We start from the raw sequence: 27,183 nt of genomic DNA, 5'->3' as shown, positions 1-27,183 counted from the left end.
CACCTCAGTCTTAAATGGCCTCCCCTTTATTCTAAGACTGCGGCTCCTGGTTCTGGACTCGCCCAAAATTGGGAACATTTTTCCTGCATCTCGCTTGTCCAGTCCTTTTATAATTTTATATGTTTCTATAAAATTCCCCCTCATCCTTCTAAACTCCAGTGAATACATGCCTAGTATTTTCAACCTTTCCTCATATGACAGTCCTGCCATCGCAGGGATCAATCAGCTGCACTGCCTCAATCACAAGGATGTCCTTCCTCAAATTAGGAGACCAAAACTGTACACAATACTCCAGATGTGGCCTTACCAGAGCCCTATACAACAGCAGAAGAACCTCTTTACTCCTTTACTGAAATCCTCTTGTTATGAAGGCCAACATTCCATTAGCTTTCTTCACTGCCTGCTGTACCTGCACGCCAACTTTCGCTGCACCTCCCCCATACCTAACCCCATTGAGATAATAATCTGCCCCTTGTTTTTGCTGCCAAAATGGATAACCTCACATTTATCTATATTATACTGCATCTGCCCACTCACTCAACCTGTCCAGATCACCCTGCAACCTCCTAACATCATCCTCTTCACAGTGCCACCCAGCTTTGTGTCATGTTCACACTCCACCCAGCTTTGTGTCCAAACATCCAGTGAATTGGCCTCCACTGCCTTCTGTGGCAGAGAATTCCACAGATTCATAACTCTCTGGGTGAAAACGTTTTTTCCTCATCTCAGTCCTAAATAGCCTACTCCTTATTCATAAATTGTAACCCCTGGTTCTGGACTCCCCCTAAATCGGGACCATTTTTCCTGCATCTGCCCTGTCCAATCCTCTAAGAATTTTATATGTTTCTATAAGATCCCCTCTCACCCTTCTAAATTCCAGCGAATACAAGCCCAGTCGACTCATTCTTTCATCATATGTCAGTCCCCCCAAATATTTGTTTAGTTTTTAGTTTAAAGATACAGCATGGAAACAAGCCCTTTGGCTCACCGAGTCAGTGCCGACCAATGATCACCCATACACTATTTCTATATGATCCCAGTTTTGCTTCCTACACACTTGGGGGCAATTTACAGAAGCCAATTAATCTACAAACATGCATGTCTTTGGCATGTGGGATGAAACCAGAGCACCCGGAGAAAACACAGGGTCACAGGGAAAACATACAAATTGTATACAGACTACACCCGTAGTCAGGATCGAACCCATTTCTCTGGCGCTGTAAGGCAACAGCTCTACCGCTGATCCACTGTGCCAAGATGGTCCAGAGGAGTTTTACGAGAATGACCCAGGAGATGATTGGATTAACATGTGAGGAGTTTTTGATGTTTCCAGGCCTGTACTCAATGGAGTTTTGAAGGATGAGGGGAGGGGTCTTATTGAAACCTACTGGATAATGAAAGGCCCAGAGTGGACGTGGAAAGGATGTTTCCAGTAATGGGAGAGTTTAGACACAGCCTGAGAAGAAAAAGACGTGCCTTCACAATGGAGATGAGGAAGAATTTCTTTAACCAGAGATTCATTGCCACAGATGGCTATGAAGGCCAAGACATTGGGTATTTAAGAAGCAGAGATTGATTGAGAGATAAATGAGGATATTGCCAGGATGGAGAGTAGATGCAATATTTTATCCATAGTAGGGGAATCAACAACCAGAGGACATAGGTTTAAGGGAAGAGGGGAAAGATTTAATAGGAATCTGAGTGGCAACATTTTTCACACAGACGGTGGTGGGTATATGGAATGAGCTGCTGGAAGAGGTAGTTGAGGCAGAAACGATACCAACATTTAAAAGACATTTGGACAGGTACGTGGAGAGAAAAGGTTTAAGGGGATTTGGGCCAAATGCAAGCAGGTGGGACTAGTGCAGATGTGACATCTTGTGCAGATGTGGTCCAAAGGGCCTGTTTCCATGTTGTATGACTCTATGAATGCGTTTGAGAGGGAAAAATAGATGAGCCATGATTGAATGGTGGAGTAGACTCGATGGGCCAAATGGCTAAATTTTGCTCCTATGTCTTATGGTCAAAGGACAGAGCACCAGCAAAATTATAGAATGAAATTACACTATAAACGGAAGTCCAGAAGTAAACTGAATGCACAGTTAACCAAGAAATATTAATGCCAATTTATAGACAGCAAACTCCCACCATGAGCACCTTATCTTAGAGAGTAAACATTGCTGACAACACTGGGGAGAACTTCCCTCTTCCTGACAACAGTTTCCTCTGGGTTTTTTACGCCCATCTCCCAAGATAAACCATGCCTGCGCCAGTCTAACTACGCTATAACGATAAAATGGCGTAGCAGTGTTGCAGTCCTCTGCCCAGGTGGATAAACCTAGGTCTTGGGAACTCAAGTCGCTGCAGCGTGACGCAAGCCTCCAAGGTGAGAATGTAACCAATTAAGCTAAAGTGGTCACCTTGAATTCTGCAGACAATTTGCAGGGGATTTAATGCAAAATAATTTGCAAAGTTGCCCACCTTAGTTGTGGAGATATTCGTACCTGCTCCGAAGATCCTCTGAAAGGATGGGAACCATGACACTGCTTGAAGAAGTCATGGAAATAGAGGATTGACTGTCCTCGGTGCCTTGAGATGGGCTAAGAAAATGGTTTTGCTGGTTTGACTGCACCTTCCCAGCTGCTTGAATGTAATCCACATAATCCAGGTCGATGCGATTACTGGTCCTTAGTGCTGACGACTCTATATTTACAGCAATGGGAGGGAGCAGCTTGGTGTGCACCACTGGGGGCAGCTTCCTCCTGCCCGATGACACTGGTTTATCAATGGCAGGTCCTTTGGGCTCCAGGTGGGGAGGGCTGTTCCAGAACTCTGTCATGCTGCCGGCTGACCTGCGGATCTCACAATCTCGCAGGCTGCTGCTGCTGCTGCTGCTGCTGCTACCCCGAGACAAGAGCTGGGAAGCCGCTGCAGACCTCCTCTTGACACCCAGCAAGGGGGAGCCTGAGAAATCTCCGTAGTGGGAGCCGCACGACGAGTCGGTGTCGACTGGTTCCGAAGAGCTCTCCTGGCTGCTCCTGACCTTTGCTCTCCGGTTGACCTTCATGCTCTCCAGCGAGTGCAGGCGGAGCAGCCGGCTCTGCCGCGGAGGCTTCGGTTTCACCGGTGGTCGTGGGATTAAAGGCACCTCCAGTCCTTGCACCCCATGGCCCAACTCTTCCGAAGGGTATATCGCAGTGTCACCAAGGAATGGGGTGGATCCCTCCATGTCCTCTGGACAAACTCTGCTGTCCAACTCAGCGATCAGGTTTGAGGTGCCGTGCACCAGCAGTTCCATCTGGTCACTCATTCTCACATAACAGTGAGACTTTCTATCAAGCAAAGTGTGTGCAGTTGGGAACCACCTGATGTTAATGCTCCTCCCAGGTTAGAAAAACACTTAGAGGTGCTCTGTTCCCACCGTCTGTGATCCTCTGTGCAGACTGCCACATCCTATGATTTGTGTGGAGGGACCAGGCGAGATCAACAGCATAAACATTTGCAGTAGTGGAGTCCTGATTGGTTTCCAGAGGTTCCAGGGACGCCACACAACAGCACCTAACGTAAAACAAACAGAACTGAGGACATTTGGAATGGATGGTATTACATTTATTTATGTAATGTCTTTAAAAAAAGTGAGAGCATTGAACCCCAACTTCCATTTTGGTGATGGGCAAAGGATCCCAGGACATTTCGCAGAGGGAACACATGCCCATTGCTTGTGCAAATAAACATGAAGAATGGGCATTAGATCAATAATGTAGATTTGATTGAGAGAAATTTTAATCTTTGTAAGTATAAAAATCAGAAACCGAGTCAAGAATGGACAAAAGATCTAGCAAGCAGATTCAGTTAAATCTCCCAAAAGCGAGCTTGGCAGATGAAACTCAGTGTTCTGTCACCAGTTGGTGCTGGTCGTGTGTAATACTGTGCTCCACCTTCCGTTGCCATCCACTGGGAGAGTGTAACCAAGGGCTTCCTTCCCTCCTCTCACCTCACCTCACCAAATGGCACAACCCGCGGTCTCACTGTACAAGTGTGCGTAGTGGTGTCACTTCCAACTCCCAGACGCACCTTTCTCGCGTCGGTCCAGCATCGCCGGAGTAGACATGAATGAAGGATATCACGAGGAGGCGCCCATCCGGGTGGGTTATTATGTATTGCCATGAAAGCCACCAGTGTGCCCAGTTTCTCGGGTGAACCGTTTCAGGATCTGTTGAGGAAAAAAACAACTAGAAAGTGTGCAGAGCAAAGTGACTGGGGGCGAGGGACTTCCCCAATGTGAAAACGTGAAATAATCTGGAAATGTTCATCTTGGCACAAAGGAGGGAAAAGACCGTTGAAAAAGAGGTGTTCAAAATCATGAAGGGGTTTGACAGGGTAAATAAGGAGGAGCAACTTCCATTGGTAGGAGAGTTATGAGTCAGAAAGTAGAAGAGGGGACTCAGTTATCATCTGCTGGCACTGCCTGTAAGCCTGGTGGTAGCACATTCAGATGGATACTTGTGGGGAATAATTTGCAGGACATGGCAGAGCAGAGGGTTGTAGGGAAAACTGGATAACTGGCACGAGCCATAATGGGCTGAATCGCTTCCTTCCTTGCTATCATTAGAATTTTTAGAAAAAAACATTTATAGATAAAACTGCCATTTACACAGAACCTTTCACAATATCCACATTCCATATGCACGTTTTATTTCCAATTTCAGGTAACTCACAGCCCCTGTGTCCTGTTCTCTTTTCCCATCCACCCTGATCCTTTCACGCACATCTGGTCCTTCCCAGCTCCCTATTACTCCATTTATTTCCCACCCTCCACACCCACTACATCTGACAATCACCCACACACCCCTCCCACCCTGCATAATGAAAGATGAAAATAGTTGACCAAAAGCTTGCTCTAAAATCTGAATGCAGAGAGGTTTGGAAAGGAACTTCCAGAACTCGGGGGTTAGGAACATGGAAAGCCCATTGTGGAACATATAAAACTGGGACATGCATAAACTGGGTAACAGAGGTGATATCAGAGCTTCAGTCAGATCTCATATCCTCAAGTCTCTCTGTCTTGAGTTGCTTAAGAGGCGAGAGGCACTTTTTTTGGCATATGCTTTTGCCTTCAGGCTTGGTGCAACATTTAATATATTCTTGTACATGGGAAAGAATGAGTCACTGAAAGCATTTGAAGACTAAATAATTCTGTAACAACTGTGTCCCCGGGAACCAGATTTGATCAACAAACACAGTAGTATTTAGTGATAAGGAGCTGGTATGAGTTGGGGTATAGGCACCCAAGTTTTGGATGAGCTGAGGGTGGATGATTAGAGCCTAACCAGGAGACAGACTTGGACCCTTTTCAGTTCTATACGCCTCAGGGCTACATCATCTTAGCGATTTATCGTCAAGAAATCAGGCTTGGTCCTATTTACCTGTGACCACCTCAAACTCCCCCTCACCTGCATCTACCCGAGACCTCCCTTAACCTGCATCCACCCCAAATCCTGCATCCACAACAGACCTCCCTCACCTGTATCTACTTCTGACCCCTTCTTACCTGTATCTACCGCAGATCTCCCCCTTATTCACCTCAAATTCCTTCTCACCCGCCACATTCCAGACGCTGTCCCGCCCCCGCCTCTTTTCCAGCTTTCTCTTCCCTACTACATTCAGTCTGAAGAGGGATCCCGACCCGAAAAGTCGCCTATGTCTGTCAGTCAGTCTGTCTGCCTATCCCCACACCACAGACGCTGCCTGACCCGCTTGACTCCAGCTCTCTCTCCTGCGGTTGCCTGGTGTCATGTCCCCCGCGGAGGGAGGCTGGCCTCAGCCCCGGGGAGAAGTGCGTAGCCTTGGTGAGGGAGGGAGGGTTGGGAGCAGCCGGAGCGGGACTCGACCGACGGGTAAACACTTTAATCCGCGCTTCCCACCCCACCTACCTCACACACACACACGCCGGCCCCGCTCCCCCACCTACCTCATTCACTCACTCATACACACGCCGGCCCCACTCCCCCACCTACCTCACTCACTCGTACACACTCACACGCCGGCCCCGCTCTCCACACCTACCTCACTCACTCACACACACGCCGGCCCCGCTCCCCACACCTACCTCACTCACTCACACACACGCCGGCCCCGCTCTCCACACCCACCTACCTCACTCACACACACGCCGGCCCCACACCCACCTCACTCACTCACTCACTCACACACACGCCGGCCCCACACCCACCCACCTCACTCACTCACTCACTCACACACGCCGGCCCCGCTCTCCACACCCACCTACCTCACTCACACACACGCCGGCCCCGCTCTCCACACCTACCTCACTCACTCACTCACACACACGCCGGCCCCGCTCTCCACCCCACACCTACCTCACTCACTCACACACACGCCGGCCCCGCTCCCCGCGCTGCCTCTCCGCTCCCGACAGTCCGAGCCATGAAACAAGCGGCGGCCCCTAGCAACACGGAGCGGCGCGGGGCATGGCGGGCACGTGGAGGACCGGCCCGGAGGACAGCGGCGCTCGGTGGCTGCGCGGTGCATTCAGGGATACTGGAGGACCCAGTGCAGCCTAGGGCGGTTATCTGTCATTGTTGCCCTGTGTACAGTGAGAATCTGGAGCAAAGAGCTCCTCTATAATCTTTGGTCTGGAGTGTGAAGAGGGGGCTCCACCAGAAACATTCCTTCCCACTATTGGCCACATCTCCCCCCCCCCCCCCCCCCTCCACCTCCAGTTTAAATTCCATTTGGAATATTTTGGAGGACCAAGAAACAAGAACATTTTCTGCTTGCCGCAGAGACCGTTCCCTCCGCAACTCCCTGGTCAACTCGTCCCTTCCCACCTAAACCACCCCCTCCCCAGGTACTTTCCCCTGCAACCGCAGGAGATGCAGCACCTGTCCCTTTACCTCCCCCCCTCGACTCCATCCAGGGATCCCCACTGTCTTTCCAGGTGAGGCAGAGGTTCACTTGCACCTCCTCCAACCTCATCTGCTGTATCCGCTGTTCCAGGTGTCAACTTCTTCTGTACATCGGCACTGGGCGATCGTTTCGCTGAACAACTCCACTCAGTCCACCTTAACCTACCTGATATCCCGGTTGCTCAGCACTTCAACTCCCCCTCCCAATCTGACCTTTCTGTCCTGTCCTCCATTGTCAGAATGAGGCCCAGCACAAATTGGAGGAACAGCACCTCATAATTTGCTTGGGTAGCTTACACGCCAGCGGTATGAACATTGACTTATCTAACTTCAAATAGCCCTAGCTTTCCCTCTCTCTCCATCCCCTCCCCAGTTCTCCCACCAGACTTACTGTCCGACTACATTCTATCTGTCTTCCCCACTCCCCTGACATCAGGTCTCCAGCAGGGTCTCGACCCGAAACGTCACCCATTCCTTCTCTCCAGAGATGGTGCCTGTTCCGCTGAGTTACTCCAGCATTTTGTGTCCTTGTCTACAGCAAGAAGCCTTGTTTTGTATGCTATCCAATTAGATCAGATAATACTCTACATAAATACAATCAAGCCTAACTCAAGTACAATAGGTATAGCAAAGGGGAAGATAGTTATAGTTCTCAGGATTGTAGCACAACAGTTCCAGCGAAAATGTCCAATGTCCACTACTTGATAAAGATGAATCGGACAGTAAATTAGGGTACGTATTTGAGCCCTCCATTAAGGTTCATTGCACCAGTGTGTCTCCTGCCCATTCGAATACAGGAAACCCTCACAAAGCCTTGCCATTGATTGGAAGCACTGAGCTGTGGTCACAGACTGCAGCCCAACAGGATCACTGGAATAAATGCTGTCCTGGAATCATCTCAGATGAATGAGACCAGATGAGGTATGACCTGCACAGACCGATCACAACAGGGTGATCTGCAAGGTCATTGTTTTTGCAAACAAATCAAACTTCTGACAGTTCAGGTGAATATTAAATGCTTGAGATCCCATGGAAATAGGAACAGGATGCCAGGCCAACAATCCTCAAGCACCATGATTAGATTAAATGGTCATTACCTCAGATGCTGTCCATGCCAAATTTGCACAAACTTCAGTGGGTTCTGTGTTTTCCTCCACCTCCCACAGGTGATTCGTAGGTTAAACGACTAGTAATTTATTCTAGAGTGGGTGGGTGCTAGAAACTTGGTAGATCAACTCATGTAAGAGAATAGATTACAAGAATAACTTGGGAATGAGATGGAAGGGTCTGTTTGCAAAATTGCAAATATAAAATGACTCAATTTTTAATCGAAACAAAATGGTGGAAATACAAATCTAGGTACCATTCTGGGGCAGGAGAAACAGATCCTTAGTCAGACAAAAAGAAAGAGGGGGAAAACATTAGGACAAGTTGCAGAGAGTGCGAGGGAAGGGCAGATTGGAAAAAAGTGAATCTGATAGGCAAGGCCCAGATTGCCAGGTGGTATGTTATCTAGGTCCTTCATTCAATGGGAGAGGCAGAGGATATAATGTGTTGCACACAGCAAGGGTGTGGGACATGCCGAACAAGTTAAGATGCACTTACGAAGGAAAAAAAAAATGGATGACTTACAGCAGGACTGGCCACTTTGGATATAGATAGAGAATGCAAGTCACCTAATGTTAGAGAATTTGCTATAAAAGACTTCAAGTGGCCAGACAGGAATTAAGGTGCTGTGCTTCATACTGCACCTGGACATGTTGCAACCTTCCTTTCAACTGATGCTGAGTATTTCCAGCATTCTGTTTTTGTTTCAGTTTTCCAGCATCTGCAGTTTGATTTTGAGACTTTTAAGTATTGCGTCTAGAGATACGACAAATTCCACCAAAAGCCACCGCACAAAATAATTTACATTAATAGCACAAAGCATAATAGTAATTTTGTCTGTCCCCATTTAATGTAACCCTTCTCTATCTCAGTCAAAGAGAGATGCAGCTCCCAAAAGAAGGCTTCAACTCTCCAATCTGCACCATTCATCAAGCAACCCGTTTATTAATGCCACTTAGTATTTGCTCTACATTCTTATCTCCTGCTCTCAGGGTGCTACAAGTCACCTACACAGTAAGGGCAATTTTGCTGATCAACCTGCATGCCTTTAGTATGTGGAATGAACCCAGAGAGAACATGAAAACTCCACAGGCTGCAGCAAGTCGTTTGATCAGCTGAGAAGGTTGTTGGCTGCAACCTTCACCTCCCCCCCCCCCCCCCCCCCCCACCCCTTGACAAACTGTACACTGCAATTGCCAGGAAGCGAGTGGGTACGATCATCTCTGATCTCTCTCACCCTGGCCACAAACTCTTTGAAGCACTTCCTTCTGGAAGGCGACTCCGGGCCGTCAAAGCCACGACAGCCAGACATAAAAACAGCTTGTTTCCCCCATGAGCAGTAGCTCTACTCAACAACCAAAAGTCCGTAAACTCCTTTTGCTCTGGTATTTTATCATTCACATGTTTAAACTATAATGTTTTATTCTTAATGTTTTATTCTTAATGGTTTACTGTATGTCATCTTGTTACTTGCGAGCGGAGCACCAAGGCAAATTTCTTGTATGTGTACATACTTAGCCAATAAACTTATTAATTCACACAAAATAGCATTGCACGAGGTCAAGATTGAGCCTGGGCCTCTGACTCAGTGAGGCAATGTCTAATTAACATTGATCTGAATTGTTACTGCCTTGGTTTAATGTTTGCAAAGAGCACCATCTATGCTGCCCTTCTCATATGTATGCACCTTCTCTTAGAGCCTTTACATCATCTAACTCCTTATCATCACCAGCATCTAGATCCAACAGAGGGTGATTTTTTTAAGTGTATATTAGTTTGTTGCCATTTCTTCATTCAGGAGCTGTTTGGAACTAGATATTTATGTCAAAAATGTCTCAATTTTGAATCCCTCCCTCAGACATTCCTGAACAAGATATTTATTTGAACTGTAGTTTCTCGTAGCCAAATCCTCTGGTTGTAGTAAATTTCCCTTGAATTCTCTCCAGGGCTTTGCACTGTTAATAGATTGCAACTAATAGGAGGTCTGCATCTTACATTGTGCACGTGTACTGCTGTTCCAAGGGCAGCTGGGTTTACATGGGGAAGCTCGATGGAAGTGCAGTCACTGTCTTACAACAAAATGCAGTCCCAGCAAATGGTTAAAAGTGTTCCAGAACGCAAAATATTTTATTTCATTTTACAGTGTGCATCCTTAAAACATAAGAAAATAAACTCCTTAGGCAAGAAAGCCTCCGAATTTGAAATACTGTGCAGTCTTCACAAGGGAAAGTAATTCTTTGGAATCAAAAAGTAGCGACATTGGGATACAGTTAAAGACAGTGGGTCTGGGGGTTAGAATGGAGGCAAGAGGGTAAAGGGGGGGGGGGGGGGGGAGGAAAGAAAATCACATTGAAGGGCATTAGATCAGCTGATTTCATTCTGTACATTACGATTCCAAAATTGCACTGTATTTTCATGGTGATTTTGTATGTTGCTGCCTAACATACAAATTTACATATCACCTTCGGAATACTGTTGAATTTGAGGGGCTTTCAGTTTGAGGCCACTGCCCCCAACTCCCTTCAAGTAGTTAGACATTTCTAACCACTTCCTGCCATGTCTGTCACGCCATTTTCCAGAATAAGAGAGAGAGCGAGAGAACTTCTATATTACATCTCTAAAATTTATTCACACAGTACTCCAGATATTTCAAAGTATTAATGTACAACAGGTGGATCTGGCTATACAGTACTCTTTTACAACAGCCTTATATATTACCTAAATACAAATGGTCAGAGTCAATCTTTTAATTATTTCTATCTGTTAACCCTCCCTCGGAAATCCCCCCTCCAAAGAAAAACTTCAAGTACATTTTTGCTGCTTTGAAACAAATGCTACCGCCAACCTAAAATTTTGAGCCGGGCTCTTCTGGGTGTGCCATTATCTGCTTACGCCATTTAGACTTCACGGTAGACATTCTCACGTTTAGTCACATTCAAAGGGGACGCATTTCTTTTTAAATCGCAATGCAATGTGACTGCAAGCCCTCCACATACAGCACCTCCCAATGTCTAGAAAAAACATTGTATTTTATACAGGGTCATTTTCAATCCCTAGGCACCTCTCAACGAGGTTTGCAGCTCAAAAATTGTCCTGTCTTGGAGCCCTTACAATCTAATGTTTTTAAACGTACATCGGTCTGGTTTAATCAACTGTATTTGCCCAGAACACATCACCTGCACCCATCCCTATTAAGGGTTTACAATATTATTTATTCCAGGGTTCGTTTTAGATTTCTTTATTTTAGCGTTGGATATTTTCTTTGCCCGAACCGTCCTGATCGAGAAGCTGTAGCGCTGGCTGTGGGCTGGAAATCAGAGGTCAAATTATCAGTTAGTAACAGAAGCATAGAAATGGATTATGCTGTTAAACAGTTCTGTCAAGTGCAGCTTTTCCAGGGCAGAAACATCACTGATCACTGACCCATCAAATACTGCTAAGCAAGTTCTTCTTTCGTTTGACTTCTCCCACACTGTACCAAATAACCCAGGGCAAGTGCAGCTTGGGTTAGATAAAGGTACATTTTGGAAGACTTAATACAGTGGCTTGCAAAAGTTTTCATACCCCTTGAACTTTTCCACATTTTGTCACGTTACAACCACAAACGTAAATGTATTTTATTGGGATTTTATGTGATAGACCAACACAAAGTGGTGCATAATTGTGAAGTGGAAGGAAAATTATACATGGTTTTCAAATTTTTTTACAAATAAAAAACTGAAAAGTGTGGCGTGCAAAAGTATTCAGCCCCCCTGAGTCAATACTTTGTAGAACCACCTTTCGCTGCAATTACAGCTGCAAGTCTTTTGGGGTATGTCTCTACCAGCTTTGCACATCTAGAGACTGCAATTTTTGCCCATTCTTCTTTGCAAAATAGCTCAAGCTCAGTCAGATTGGATGGAGAGCGTCTGTGAACAGCAATTTTCAAGTCTTGCCAGAGATTCTCAATTGGATTTAGGTCTGGACTTTGACTGGGCCATTCAAACACATGAATATGCTTTGATCTAAACCATTCCATTGTAGCTCTGGCTGTATGTTTAGGGTCATTGTCCTGCTGGAAGGTGAACCTCCGCCCCAGTCTCAAGTCGTTTGCAGACTCTTAACAGGTTTTCTTCCAAGTTTGCCCTGTATTTGGCTCCATCCATCTTCCCATCAACTCTGACCAGCTTCCCTGTCCCTGCTGAAGAAAAGCATCCCCACAGTATGATGCTGCCACCACCATGTTTCACAGTGGGGATGGTGTGTTCAGGGTGATGTGCAGTGTTAGTTTTCCGCCACACATAGCGTTTTGCATTTAGGCCAAAAACTTCAATTTTGGTCTCATCTGACCAGAGCACCTTCCTCCACATGTTTGCTGTGTCCCCCACATGGCTTGTGGCAAACTGCAAACGGGACTTCTTATGGCTTTTTTTCCCCCCAACAATGGCTTTCTTCTTGCCACTCTTCCATAAAGGCCCGATTTGTGGAGTGCACAACTAATAGTTGTCCTGTGGACAGATTCTCCCACCTGAGCTGTGGGTCTCTGCAGCTCCTCCAGAGTTACCATGGGCCTCTTGGCTGCTTCTCTGATCAATGCTCTCCTTGCCCGGCCTGTCAGTTTAGGTGGACGGCCATGTCTTGGTAGGTTTGCAGTTGTGCCATACTCTTTCCATTTTCGGATGATGGATTGAACAGTGCTCCGTGAGATGTTCAAAGCTTGGGATATTTTTTTATAACCTAACCCTACTTTAAACTTCTCCACAACTTTATCCCTGACCTGTCTGGTGTGTTCCTTGGGCTTCATGATGCTGTTTGTTCACTAATGTTCTCTAACAAACCTCTGAGGCCTTCACAGAACAGCTGTATTTATACTGAGATTAGATTACACACGTGGACTCTATTTACTAATTAGGTGACTTCTGAAGGCAATTGGTTGCACTGGATTTTATTTAGGGGTATCAGAGTAAAGGGGGCTGAATACTTTTGCACGCCATACTTTTCAGTTTTTTATTTGTAAAAAAATTTGAAAAACGTATTATTTTCCTTCCATTTCACAATTATGCGCCACTTTGTGTTGGTCTATCACATAAAATCCCAATAAAATACATTTACGTTTGTGGTTGTAACGTGACAAAATGTGGAAAAGTTCAAGGGGTATGAATACTTTTGCAAGCCACTGTAAATGCATTTTGGACTGCATGCGCAGAAATCCCAGAAGATAAAACATAGCTTTGGCCCACAGTGTCTGCGCCAACCATGATGCCAAGTTAATCTCTTCTGCCTGCAGGCAATCCATTTCCAACATTTCCATATGCCTGTCTATAGGTCTTGTCAGTTAAATAAGAGTCGTAAGACCCAGTATAATTACATTTGTTGAAACTTGGAAGAGTAGATTGCCACTTCAGCTGTGCCTAAAGACAACACTAAATACAGTGTGTGCACAGTCCAGGAGTGACAACACTAGAGAGGAGAAAGGTTTTTATCAGATGTGGCAAAGTCTGGAGAATTTTAATTGCATGGCTGGACTGGCTAGGTCTTTTCATTGGAACACGAGGCAGAGCAATGATTTAGAGTCAAAGTCAGTCCCATTTGCCCACGTTTGGCCGATATCCCTCTAAGCCCTACTGAGGTGGATAAGATTATGAAAGACCTGGAAAGGATAGATAGAGGGAAAGCAGCAGGGGGCAACAACACATGGTAATCGTTTAACTATTAAAGAAACAACAGGGTTTTTCCTCTCCACATCTCACTCCCACCCGGAATATGGCATTCCTTGAAACACAGAATGCTTTTAAAATATAGTTCATGAGGTGTGGCTGAAAAATGTGAAAGGGCTGGATGGCTTTTTTGGCCATGATGGGGTGATGGCTTCCTTCGTAGTAACTTCTACAATTCAAAGCACAGCTCTCTTGGAATTGAACATTAAATATTGGCAATGGAATATTTTATAGGTCTAAAACACATGCTCATCGTTATACCAACATTACCAAGATTTAAACCATAGTCTAAAGCAGAACTTATATTAACTCAAATCAAACTACTTACTTGGGCAAACTGAGCAGGGTTGTAAAACTGAACAGTTCCTTGTGCAGAGCCTCCTTGTGCAGGAGGAGGGACCTGCAAAACAGATCAACATTAAACAGGTTGCATCATGGCAAAGAAAGGCATTATTACAGCATTTCGCACAGCCTCGACACCATGAAGTGGTGTACACCATAGAGCCATTCTTCTGCAGTTGTATAGGGCTCTGGTAAGACCACATCTGGAGTATTGCAAACAGTTTTGGTCTAATTTGAGGAAGGACACCCTTGTGTTTGAGGCAGTGCAGCGTAGGTTCACGAGATTGATCCCTGGGATGGCGGGACTGTCATGAGGAAAGATTGAAAAGACTAGGCTTGTATTCACTGGAGTTTAGAAGGAATGTGGAATTCCCTGCCACAGAGGGAAGTGGAGGCCAAATCACTGGATGGATTTAAGAGAGAGTTAGATCGAGCTCTCGGGGCAGGTGGAATCAAGGGGTATGGGGAGAAGGTAGGCACGGGTTATTGATAGGGGACGATCAGCCATGATCGCAATGAATGGAGGTGCTGGCTCGAAGGGCCGAATGGCCTCCTCCTGCACCTATTATAACCAATTAAGTTTCTTTTGAAGTGTAGTCACTGCTGTATTGGCTGGCATGCCGCGGATTGTAATGGTACTAACAGATGGGAAGAAGCATTACAGTGGGTTACGCTCATCCAACAAAACCGCCATGGGTTCAAGAACCATTTGAGACACAAGCTTGTAATCCATGGCAGTTCTCTGTGCAGAGCTGGAGGATTACAAAGCCAAAAATACTATCTATTGGATCAGATCTTAGAGGTCAAACCACCAGCCCTCAGGTGTCATAAAAGGTACAAGTGTTATGTGAAAAGTTCAGTGTGCTGGCCAGTGCTCATCTCTCAGTCAACATGAGCAGTTTATCCTGAAACAATCTCCCTTCTGTCTATGTGTGTTCAAAAACATTCAAAAACAAACTTCACTGATAAAACCCAAATCTCAAAAATCTAAACCTTTGTCCCCAAACAATATGGAGGGAGGGCACTGTATGGGATGAGCAGGTGATAGTTGGGGCAAGTACTGTAAAAATATTTTAAAAGACATTTGGACAGGTGCATGGATAGAAAAGGTATTAGGGGGATATGGGCCAAACACAGCCTGGTGGGCCAAGCATAGATGGAGCATCTTGGTCAGCATTAGCACTTTGGGCTGAAGGGCCAGTTTCCATCCTGTATGACTATGACTTGAAGTGCTCGGGCTCAGTGAACCAATATTTGGAATTTAGAAAAAAGGGAAAGCCATTCATACGGAAAATTGGTTGCCATCTTGTTTTTCTTCCTTCAATCTGTACATAGAGCTGAGCAGCATGGAAACGGGTCCTTTTGCCTGCCTTGCCCATGCTGACCAAGTTGCCATATGGGACTAGTCACATCTGCATGCATGGCTCTCTGAACCTTTCCTATCCATGTATCTGTAAAATTGTATTTTAAAAGTAATTGTATCCACAGCTTCTCCTGGCAGCTTATTCCAGATATAGACTACCCTCCGAGTGAAAGCGTTGGCCCCAAGGGCCCTCTTAAATTTTACCCCTCTTACCTGAAGCCTATGCCCTCTGGTTTTAGAAACCTCTATCCTGGGAAAAAGGCTGTGAGCATTCACCTTATTCATGGCCCTCATGATCTTATCCATTTTGATAAGGTCATCCTTTCCATTTTCTGTTACTGAAGGCATCTACTAGTTTAGGTTTATTGTACAGTGAACAGTTTTGTTTTGCATGCTATCCAAACAGCTCAGATATACAAACAAGTCACGTACAACAGTTAAAGCAAAGAGGAAGATACAGAGCGCAGAATATAGTTCAGGTTTGTAGTGCATCAGTTGAACAGTTTCATGGTTGGGTGTGTATAAGATTCCTCTAGATTTCATTATTTTTATTTCAGGGGAAACGTCTACACTGAATATTATAATGTTGGTCCTCAACCTTTATGGATGTGCAGAGCTGAGCAGATATAGGAGTGATTCACAGAGACAAGTTATGTACTGGCTTCAATCACCCGAAGGTTGGCAGAACTGGGTGAACACAGAAAAGACTTGAGTTGTAAGGAGAAAGGAGACAACTTTCAGATAAGACAATTCTCGAGCCTAAATCACCCTGCTGGTACTGCACAACACCATGAGACAAGGTTTGCACTTTCACAGCCACGAGAAGACATCTGGTTCAGAGCCTGTACCAGTGAGACAAAGTACCCAAAACATAGAGGGGGGGGGGGTCACACAACATATTAATGGTAATGGAACACAAATGATGAATTTATCAAGATCTTAATAATTATGAAAGGTTGCCCAGATTGAGAACCAAAATCTGTATTTTTAAAATAATCAGCAATAAATCCAATAGACAATTTAGTACCTGGGCCTGTAAATTAGCCTCAGAGTTCATCTGCTCCATGGACTGTGGAATCTCTGCTGGACCTCCTTCAGGAGGCAGAGGTCCCTCTCCTGCAAAATGGCAAACAGGGGCATTAATTTAGTTCTGCAAGCACAGTGGCCTAGATAGTTTGAAGAGTGGTTTAAACCACAATGCCAGGGTGGCAACAAAACAAACATCTGAATATTAGTAGCCGAGTAAGAAAGTAGAAGCAATGAACCCATGCATGGACCCTTATACGTCAGAGGATTGTTACAACACACTGACTTTTGACAATTAATAAACACTCTCCAAGCTATTCTACTTCTCAATAGTGGGTATGGGCAGTATTATCAAATTAGAGTAAACATGGGATTCAAGATGATTATCCTGTGTAGCAGAGCTAGACAGGGCTGAGGGAAAAATATGAAATGTAGGTATTAGTCAAATGGGTGCAAAATATACCATGGGAATCTTATTGTAAAGTAGGCAAGTTGTCATGTCATGGACCAATACTTAACTCTCAACCAACAATAAAAACTGATTTATTATTTTTTTGTTTCTGGAATTGTTTTTTTGCTACATTTAATGCAAGAAACACTGCAACCAAACAATAACCAACTTATTTTATTTGCTGTAAATCGCGGACCTGTCCAAGGTCATGAAAAGGTGCAAGCATTTATTGGGAAATCCCAGTATTTCTGGGCTGCAAAGGTAGAGCCAAAATATCCAAACAGTAACAAGAATACAACATAGAAGTGTATCATACCTGGTACCGGCACGAAGAAGTTGGTGGGGATAGGCATTGGTGCGAGGGGGGCAAAGAGGTCTCCCGGAGGTGGGAGACCCCCATTTGCTCGGGGTCCACTGGGATTGAGTACATCCACATAACGAGCTTTTGTACCTATTGTTGGGGAGGGAGAGAGGGAAGAAAGGAGAAAATTCATTGAGCAGTGCTCAAATAGAGATACTTCTCTGAATACAATGGGAACATTTTCTAAATGGCAAGAAATCCAGATCTGTAGAAGCACATCATTTGAACTTTAGGGATTCACATAAAATATGAAAAACCAGTGTCCAGGAAATGAAATTGAAATAAACTGGCTAATAGAAAGCAAAGTGAGAGGGGAATCATCCACGATAATATTGAACTGCCGAATTAAGTCTTTTGCTTTTAATTTACTAAAGAGGCTCCAAGGGTCACTGAACCAAAATATCAACAGGACAGGCAGCATTGTGCAGAGAAACAGTTGAATTTCTCCAATGTTATGTTCTTATGATGGAATTTACTGTTAGAGGAAGTGTTGTTCTGTTGTACAGAAAGAGAGCAGCACAAGAGGTATAACAGAATTAGAGCAAGGTCATTGTAGGAGGCAAAATATATAATAGTGAAAATCTACATCCCAAATCTCTAAAATGCAGAGTGCCTTCGCGTTGTTTGGAGTCTTTCAAGTCTGAGATGAATGTCGGTTGTTGACTATCGAGAATCCAGGAATATAGAGAAAAAGATGGGCAAATGAATTTGAACCACAGATCAAACCAAATCTAACTGAAAGCAAAGCAGTGAACGGCCTTCTCTTCCTCCTGTCTTCCAAAAGAACAGTGACCAAGTGTTCATTGTTAGCCCGAGGGCAACCACGGGTTTGGAAATTGGCGGTACATGCATACTGAACCACTGACACTATTATACCATCAGTGGAATTAAGACAGTGTCAAAAAGTCACAATTCTACATAGTGGGTTGAGAGTATTTCTGCTATTTAAATGTGAAAGATCCCTTGGCAGAGAATTCTCCTGTATCCCTTTCTCCCCTTTAGGAGCAGCATACCTACCAGTGCTGCTGTCTTAGTTGTCTTAGTCAGGTTGGACCCCGACCTCCACTGTTGTCTGTGTGGCATTTGCACACTCTTCCCGAGACCAAGTGGTTTTTCCCCGAGGGTGCTTCAGTTTCCTCCCAGTTTAAAAATGTGCAGATTGTTAGGTTAATTGGAGCTGTAAATTGCCACCCCTAGTGAGTAGCTGATGGTACAATCTGGGGTGTTGATGGGAAAGCGAGGAGAGTAACATGGTAGGGTAGGATTAGCCTAAATTGGTGTTTGATGGGCAATGTAGACTCAGACAGTTTCTTTCTGTGCTGTCTCTACCTACCCTGTCCAAACACGAACCCCTCATCAGGGGCTCCATTTAGACAAAAGTGCCTGCCAGATTTCTTGCATAGCATCAACAAATACACTTCAAAAGTACTTCATTTGTTAAGTATGTTAGGCATCTGAACAGTATATTTTGTGAAGAAATGGGAGTTAACTAATTCAGTTTGCCCAAGACAGTGGAAAAGAGTTCCTCACCCAAAATCTCACCTGCTTTCCTGGAGAATCTGTTGACAGATGGATGGCCACCAAAGGACAACGGATTTGAACCCGAGGGAAGGCCAGCCATGGGTAGGCTTGGCGGCGGTGGGAGAGGTTTGCTCTGCAAAAATAAAAGTAACAAAGTGTTAATTATTAGCAACCTCCAACTCGCTTCAAACTCCAAGTGTGGGAAATATTGGTTAAATTAGTTCTCCCATTCTAGGCTGTGCCATATGATTCAACAAATTCCCGACTCCTCTGGGAGCGGATCGGGCATCAGATGTCAGAACCTGAAGCCCTGCCCCCGATACTGCACTGATGGACTTTGGCAGGTCACCGCCATCAAAGGCCTTTTTCAACCGTGTCCAACAAATCTTAGGACAGATCGCCCTCGAGTAAATAAACTCTGCAGTTTGTGGATAGTGATCGTCAGCAGGATCGACGCTTTCCCATATCCTGCACTCAACTACCATCATTAAATGGCAACAAGAGCAGGACCCTGCTTGATTTTCCATTTCCCTGGCCCATTGACACAGAGTCAAGTGCAATATGATCCACTCTCACTGGTTTAAGACCTGTTAACTCAGCATACCGTGGCTTGGGTGAAAAGCTCCCCACACTATTTTCTCCCGCATTGTGAATATTAAAAACTAAATGGCCTGTCCCACTTGGCCATCATTTGCCCGTCACGCAGATGGCGAGCGAAGATTTTGTACATCACAAAATCCTGCGACGCCACGCGTCACTGCCTATGTCATCACGCACCATGCGCGCATAAGGCGCACCATGCACGCATCACGTGCGTGTCACGACAAGCGCTTCGTGACCGTATTCGTAAATTACTCGCAAGTGAAGGCCAAGTGGGACAGGCCGTTAAGATTCCTCGGATCATTCATTCATGACAACATCTACATGGTTTGAATATCCATTCACATCACACCATGAGCTGTGGGAATTCAATTTAAACGGGTATCATAAAGCCCATCTAGATTACTGACAACTGCAGGGAAGATTACTTGCCATCCTTGCCAGCTGTGGACATATAATTTCAATCCAACACTATTGTGGTTGAAGGAAAGAACTGCAGTTGCTGGTTTAAATCGAAGGTAGACACAAAATGCTGGAGTAACTCACTGGGACAGGCATCATCTCTGGAGAGAAGGAATGGCAACAAGAGCAGGACCCAGCTTGATTTTCCATTTTCCTGGCCCATTGACACAGAGTCAAGTGCAATATGATCCACTCTCATTCCTCACCCATTCCTTCACTCCGGAGATGCTGCCTGTCCCGGTGAGTTACTCCAGCATTTTGTGTCTACCTTCAATTTAAACCAGCATCTGCAGTTCTTTCCTACACACCATCATGGTTGATTTCTACTTACCTGCTGAAGCTACCATTGAATAAAACTATCAGCAGCATTGCAAGGCAGCAGCAATGCCCACATCACAAAATGGAATAAAGGTACTCGGCAGAGTAATTTCTGCACGCTTACCTCTTCCTCTGGTTCATTCATGTTCACCCATCGCTGCCTCTTCTCATCCCACACAATCTAGGCATAAGACAGGAGGCAAATAATTCAGATCTCATGCCCCAACCCAAAGGCTCACTGTAGTACAGGGTAAACAACCCCCCTTGTGTATCTGACACCCAGCAGACATGTTTAGGTGTGGAGAATTCTGCTCAAATGCACATGTCCTTGCCCAACTGACAAACATTCGAAGCAAAAAGGATGTTTTGAGGAAGAACGTAAAACTACAATCGACACCATCAAGTAAAAATGATTCAGCAAGTCAAATACCAGTCGAGTGTTCCCTCAGAGAGACCACTCCCATCCTCAAGACCATCTTCTAAGGCAGTCTCTCTCTCAAGTTAGAAGATGACTTGCTTTCACTGAGGAAGAGAGGCTACTTGTGCGCCATTTCTTATATCTTGCGATAGACATTGCAAACCAGGTGGCAAGCAGTCGAGGGTGACATCTTGGCCCCATGGCAGGGATGCCCATGATGATAGGAGACAGATGCACAGACTTTGCAAACCTACAGTCAGATGGACACATACCAAGTACACACTGGTGCACTCTGGCCATCCATTGAATGCTTATTAACAAACTCTTTTACACATTCCTTTCCTCAATTCCCCTCCATCTCTCTTCTTCCCTGTCCCCCCCCCCACCCCACCAATCATCTCCGTCTGCCTCGGTCTCCCCACTCATTGATCCTCGTCCCTCTCTGCTGGACAACGGACTCCCCCTTTCTGCCCCTCTCAATTCTCACATACTCGCTCTGTCTCTGCCGTTCCCAGCTCCGCCTGGGTCCTTCCTATAGACAATTGCCCTTCCCACACCCAATGTCAATCCCAAAAAATATGCACCACACAAAGCCTGCTGCTTAGCCCAGAGTATCATGACCTTTTCTTGAGGACCTCAGCAGAATCGCCATCATCCATCTATCCCCCCCCCCCCCCCCCCCCCCCCCCCCCCCCCCTCCTCACCACTTCACTGCCTGGACAAGCACTCACCGATTTATTTTTGTCATCTGGTAAATGGGCTTCATTCTTCTTGCTGGACCGTAACCAGCTTAGCCACCCACCCTGAGGCAGAGAAAAACCAAAATGAGTGTCTTTTTAAAGGAATTTATTTTTAATTCCCTGCCTGAGGAGGAGGGAGAGGCAGCAGTCTCACCAACTGTGTCAAGTAAACATGCCTGCGTTTTCGTCACCACCCTAGCCGGCATGGGTCAACCTACTTTCAAATTAATTAGAAAAGATTACTGCCCAACTTTACAGCCAGCAGGACCAGAACCGTATACCAATATACCAATGCAGCAACAGTTGATACCACAACACCTGCCACCTCTCTCCCCGAACAAGTGTTCAATTCTTAGACCCAATGAACACCCACACCAGCAGATCATTTTGAGACAGGTACACAATTAGAATGCTATTGAACTCTTGTCCTCAAAGCAAACACATTGTGGATTCAGTTCATCCAAAGAAGTGTAGCGAAGGGAAGTGGAAAACAAATGCAATTCGTGTACGGGTCATGAAGTTTGCGCTAAAGGAGGGAAGGCAAGGAGAAGAAACACTACTCCATTTTGCTGTACCCTATTAGGAACTTTTGATTGATTTCCAGGTTCCTGAAATCAAAAATGCTCCATTCCCAGAAACAATTCACTGCAACCTACAATTACAAGAAAGGCCCTAAGACAGAGTAGAGAATAGACCATCTTAATAGCATTCATATTCATAGATAATATAATTCCTATTGCCAACTGAATGCAATACTAAGAAAGGGTGCCATGCATGGCAGGGAGCAACACTCCATCCTCCTGGGCAGATTCCCTCGGCTACAGCAAGCTCGCAGCTGCCCCTCTCCCTGCAACCCATCCCCCCCCCCCCCCCCCCCCCCCCCCCCCCCGCCCCCACCACCATGGGACATGAAGCCGTGAAGGCAAACACGATGCAACAAACAAATAAATAGAATACCATCTCAATGCTCCCATTCTGACCTGGAAGTAAAGGCCCTTTGTTGGTGGTGACCATCTGCCTCATTGTTGCCACCTCTCTGCCCGTTCCAGTCAAAGATTAGTTGCATTTGCATCCTCTACATTTTCAGAACATAAGTTGTGCAAACAAACAAATTCCAAGCTTCCCTCTGGATACCGACTAGTAGAAATAGTTTATCCTTTATTCGTTCCATTAAAATCATCAACATTTTCTTCTCAGGAACAACTTGCAATTCCTCAATGGCTGCTGCAAGAACTGTAGGGTATCGAGGCCGCTGTGACCACTGCAATGCCAACCTTGCCACTTCCAACCCACGGAAACAAACTGTTGGGGATATTCTGGAGGATGTGGAGAAATATGTGTTTTAGGTCAATGACTGCAGCAGATGCAGAAAAAGTGTCAAGAGTGGGTTAGGGGCAGAGAGGTCGAAGGTCTGTGCCTATTTGGAGATCAAGGGTGTCTAGGTGACAATGCTTTCTAGACCAACGACTAGTTTGTCGTAGTTTGTCTTTCTCCCTACATTACAATCAGTCTGAAGGGTCCTGACCTGAAACATCACATCCACATCCTCCAGAGATGCTGCCTGATCCCTTGAGTTACTCCAGCATTGTGTCATTTTTTAAATCAGAGATGCTGCCTGTTCTGTTGGGTTACACGAGCATAGTGTATTCTTTTGTCAAAGTATATAGCTGACTCAGTAGTCTTTTTACCTTTCCTTTTTTGCCCACTGGTTGCTCCCGTTTCGGTTCCTTCTTGCCCTCCTGACTGTTGCTGGAAACAACCTCTGGCTGGGGTGGAAGTGTCGGCTGGTTCGCCGCCGACCGATGCCTCTCCCGGCCCATGCTGTGATTGGATGACTCGGAGGTAGTTCTCGAGCGTCTCCCGTATGGCTGAAACAAGACAGACCCGTGTCAAAGCAGCAGACGCCGTGGGGAAAAACACGAGGCAGCCCTCACCCAGATAGAAACCCAGCACTGTGCTCCTGCCTTCTAAAACCAGAAACAATCCACAACTCAGCTGGCAAACCAGGAGGCATCCCAGTTTGAATGCGAGCCAGACTAATGCTTCAATCATCTGTCTCCGTCCATCTTCAACTCACTCCGTTGCACTTCACAACGGGAATTGTTCTCCTGGGGGTTGTGTGAAAACTACTGGAATGTGATTGATAGATGTTTGCTGAGGAAAGGCAGGGCATTACAGAGCACTCAATCAACAAGCAGCTTCTTTTGTACGGAGGTATTAACCAAAATGGCCAACTTTGGAGTTTTGTATTACTGTTTTCCCCGTCTAGTGTCTAGATTTAGTATAGACAACTTGCTCTCTCTAGGATGAGACAAAAACTCCTTTATCATCATATCACATGTCTATAAGTGTGTGTATGGTTTTTAGGAAATGCTGCGATGGGGCAGGATAAATCCTGCATGCATTTGATCAAGGATACTGGACTGAAATGTGTTTAGATTACATGCCAAAAATTTAGCGTCAATTTAATCTTCAAAAACACCAAGCTTGCTGGTGTGGGCAATGAAATCATCCAGTTTGTCAAGAATCTGCTGCTTAGTCAGAGTTGGACAATTATTAAAAAGGTTACAACCAGCCCTGTTCATACCTGCCTCACTCAGCTCTAAAGTAAAGAATTGTAGCTTTCACCTCAGATCTCATTAAATATTTAGTGATGCTTCCCAGAGTGTGAGAAGCAGTGGGTCTGTAGAGGGGCGTCAACCCGAAACATCACAGATCCATGTTGTCCAGAGATGCTGCCTGACCTGCTGAGTTACTCCTGCTCTTTGCTAATTCCATCTGAGGGAATGTAAGATAAAGGACAAAGAAGACAGGTGTACCAAAGTTATTAAGGTGCTGTACCACCTTACTAGCACTGTCCCAGACTCATTCACTTAGCAGAGGGATTAGCCCACTTCTGGCTGTATATCAATCAATGTGCCAAAATTACTGGCATGCCAAACTGGCCTTGAAATCAGGATCTACGAGCAACGATTCGTCAGCTAAGGAAGTGGCTTCAACAGCTAAGGATTGTGGATTTGTCACCCAAGGAAGAATGATTGTGGCTGCAAGTGTTGAAGGATAGATGGAAGAGAACGCTCGCACGTACGCAGAAGAACGTACGCACAAGGCAGAGCACAAGAGAGTGGCCGAGGCAGAGAGAACCTTCACCAAGCACGCACCAGTCTGAGATGGGAATAGAAGCACCAAGAACCGTAACACCGAGAGTCAGGAATTGCGTACCATGTGCAAAGATGACTGAGACGCTGAGCTTGATCTTCTTCCCGGGGCCTGCTTCAGACACAAACGTTCAGCGGTGTTAACCACTACAAGGACATTGAAATAAGCTTACCTTCACATTTAGGTCCCCTCACATGATGACTAGGGCTGCAACTTATGGGGACAGGACATAGCTAATGACCTTGGAGGACATTGTGCATTCCACAGTTAAAGACTTGCTGAGTTTCTTGCATGATAAATGGCCATTAGAAACGGTACAGCACTGGCTGTGGGCTAAATCTCAGAGCCTTTAGGACATGGGGAGCAGAAGTCTATTTAGCCCACGTTCCTTGCTGAAATTTATGCTCCACTTGAGCCACTTTCTGCCTTTCCTCAATTTTACAGTGCAACTTGTTTTTCCTCCTCCCTCCTAAATGCAGTTTCTACTACTCCCTACAGTAACAAATTCTACATTCACACCACCCAAAGTTTTAATAAACATGGCCCTGGAGATAGCAGATGTACACGGTTGTCATCTTCAAAAGATTCACCGACTTTTCAACAGTTCCCATGAATGGAAAGTGGCAAATATGTCACCACTCTTCAAAAATCAAAGGACGAAAGCTAGAGAGAAAATGAGGCACAACAAAGTCCAACATTAATAAAAGGAAGTTGCAATAGGAAAATCAGAAAAGAAGAACAGGAGCGAGTAGGCAGAGACTAATAATAGGACCAACTACAGGATCCAATAGAACACGTCCACATGGTTCCCCCTCATCTCGTGTGTAACCAGACATCAACTACTGGGAGAATTTAGCAAAAAACAACAATTCAAAATAGTGCAATGCTTTTTTTTTTTTTTTCCAGCAAGATAGATTATGCTAACAAACTGAATGGCTCCAAAGTCATGGGATCTAGGGCACACTACACACACAGTACTATATCATAAACTGCCAGCTTTGATTTTTCTTCCCTAGACTCCAAGGATAATAGCACTATACATGCATTCAAGATCAGCAAGCAAACTGTCAACACAATGCTAGGAAAAGGAGCAAATAAGGTGGTCTTCTACACAGAGAATAGGGGAGGGTTTCACAATGTTCAATGCCACACCTGCAATAGTACAGGATAAGACCAGCACATTTACCCAGTAACATTTGAAATGAATGATTATTTGGAGATTAGAACCTAGCTGCCTTACCATTTTGGCCATTGGATCATAGAAATCATGCTGCCCGGCTTCCCCAAAGCTGTGTCTTTTTGGCGATATTTGGTGATTGATGGAATTCATGTCTGGAGATCCTGAGAAAGGGGACACAGGAAGATGGAAGTTTTGTCATGCCATCAAGATTTGATTTCTCTGATAACTATAGAAATAATTGCAAGAGACCATTTGCTCTCAGAACTCTTAATTAATCCTTAATTAATCCTAAATTGAAAAATCTCAAAAAGCAAATTCGTTCCTACTGGTTGAGTTAACATCCATCCGCCAACAGGATTTTAAAATTCTGTCATCAGGTACGGACAGCATTTATTACCAGTCCTTAACCTGCCACTGGAAATTATGTATCAACCACATTGATGAGTGTGGAAGCATGAATAGTAAGGATAGAAGACTTGCTTCCCTGAAGGACATCTGTGAATCAAACGTTGTTTTAAAAAAAGTTTTCACTGACCATGAGACTAGTTTTTTCAAATAAAAACTCAAATCTATTGCTTGCATTGAAAATTCCCCATCTTGGCAGCACCTTGGCATAGCTGCTGCTCCGCAGTGCCAGAAACACAGGCTGGCTGACCTGACCTCAAATGCTGTCTGTGTGGAGTTTGTATGTTCTCCCTGTGACCACATGGAGGTACTACAGTTTGTCAATTCACTGGCCTCCAAATGGTTAGTGTGGACTCTGTGGGCCGATGGGCCCGTTTCTATGCTGTTTCGCTAAATTCTCATCAGCAGAGGTAGAAGAACTCGTTGCTTGTCCAAATATGCTATTTTTAGACAATTAAATCATTAAAGTTTTGTCGGGGTGATGTTGCCCACATAAATTGAATGAAGCATTTCATTAGGCAAATACAATTGCATTTCAATAAATATTTACATGTTGTGAAAGCGGCTACAAATACACCTTGTATCCTGAATACTGTCAAGTTAATGAGTTCCCAACGCAGTTTAGATGCCCTATTACCTGTTCCAATACTAGTACCCCCACCCATATATCTGCCGCTTTGCACTAACCTGCATTGACGTGAACCTGTTCTTGCACAGTTGGCAGAGGCTCTACCAGGGGTCCAGGCGGAGGCCCGGACAATCCTGGAGAGAAGGGGCCTTTCAACAGATCGCAAGGTTGCCTGAAAGCAGAGTTGGGCGATTGTCCTGGAAAGCCAGGTGAACTATGAGTGGGCGAATACAGCGGAACGGTGCCATCAGTTACAGACTGTGTGGGTGGGGCTGCCATCAACCTCCCATCCAGTACCGCGTGAGGAGCTACAAGAAAAGCAAAGCAAATAGGAGCAAACACAGGAAAAGGCAAAGATGATCCAATGTGGAAGCTGTAACAAAAGGAACAGGGGCACATCATTCTAGTTTATTCTTCATGACTTCACTTCCCGCCTCGATTACACAAACAGTAATAAACTCGTTGAGATGGAAAGGC

The 27,183-nt window shown here is 45.2% G+C and overlaps 2 protein-coding genes across 11 annotated transcripts in view; both read right to left on the bottom strand.

The window, feature by feature from the left end:
* inpp5e (inositol polyphosphate-5-phosphatase E) overlaps window positions 1-21,670 on the bottom strand; it is a 31,501-nt gene extending 9,831 nt beyond the window's left edge. Inside the window, exons 1-3 of one of the 6 annotated variants that reach the window (XM_033049295.1) lie at window positions 21,660-21,670; window positions 4,075-4,213; window positions 2,505-3,558 (exon numbers count right to left, since the gene is read on the bottom strand). In XM_033049295.1, coding sequence (XP_032905186.1) covers window positions 2,505-3,310 — 806 coding nt within the window. In that variant the 5' untranslated portion in view covers window positions 3,311-3,558; window positions 4,075-4,213; window positions 21,660-21,670. Of the gene's footprint in view, window positions 1-2,504; window positions 3,559-3,999; window positions 4,214-6,328; window positions 6,348-6,376; window positions 6,525-21,659 lie in introns of those variants that run through there. The other 5 variants (XM_033049293.1, XM_033049296.1, XM_033049292.1 and 2 more) reach the window with 5 other exon arrangements.
* Window positions 10,136-27,183, bottom strand: part of sec16a (SEC16 homolog A, endoplasmic reticulum export factor) — a 52,907-nt gene continuing 35,859 nt past the window's right edge. Inside the window, exons 20-30 of one of the 5 annotated variants that reach the window (XM_033049286.1) lie at window positions 26,766-27,014; window positions 25,734-25,834; window positions 24,557-24,607; window positions 23,023-23,202; window positions 21,326-21,397; window positions 20,301-20,357; window positions 18,818-18,929; window positions 17,231-17,365; window positions 16,465-16,553; window positions 14,061-14,132; window positions 10,136-11,343 (exon numbers count right to left, since the gene is read on the bottom strand). In XM_033049286.1, the coding sequence (XP_032905177.1) occupies window positions 11,275-11,343; window positions 14,061-14,132; window positions 16,465-16,553; window positions 17,231-17,365; window positions 18,818-18,929; window positions 20,301-20,357; window positions 21,326-21,397; window positions 23,023-23,202; window positions 24,557-24,607; window positions 25,734-25,834; window positions 26,766-27,014 (1,187 nt within the window). In that variant the 3' untranslated portion in view covers window positions 10,136-11,274. The remainder of the gene's footprint in view (window positions 11,344-14,060; window positions 14,133-16,464; window positions 16,554-17,230; window positions 17,366-18,817; window positions 18,930-20,300; window positions 20,358-21,325; window positions 21,398-23,022; window positions 23,203-24,556; window positions 24,608-25,733; window positions 25,835-26,765; window positions 27,015-27,183) is intronic. The other 4 variants (XM_033049287.1, XM_033049289.1, XM_033049290.1 and 1 more) reach the window with 4 other exon arrangements.

Source organism: Amblyraja radiata, chromosome 32 (assembly GCF_010909765.2).
Source record: "Amblyraja radiata isolate CabotCenter1 chromosome 32, sAmbRad1.1.pri, whole genome shotgun sequence".
Taxonomy (NCBI): domain Eukaryota; kingdom Metazoa; phylum Chordata; class Chondrichthyes; order Rajiformes; family Rajidae; genus Amblyraja; species Amblyraja radiata.
This window is presented reverse-complemented; position numbering and strand designations above follow the sequence as displayed.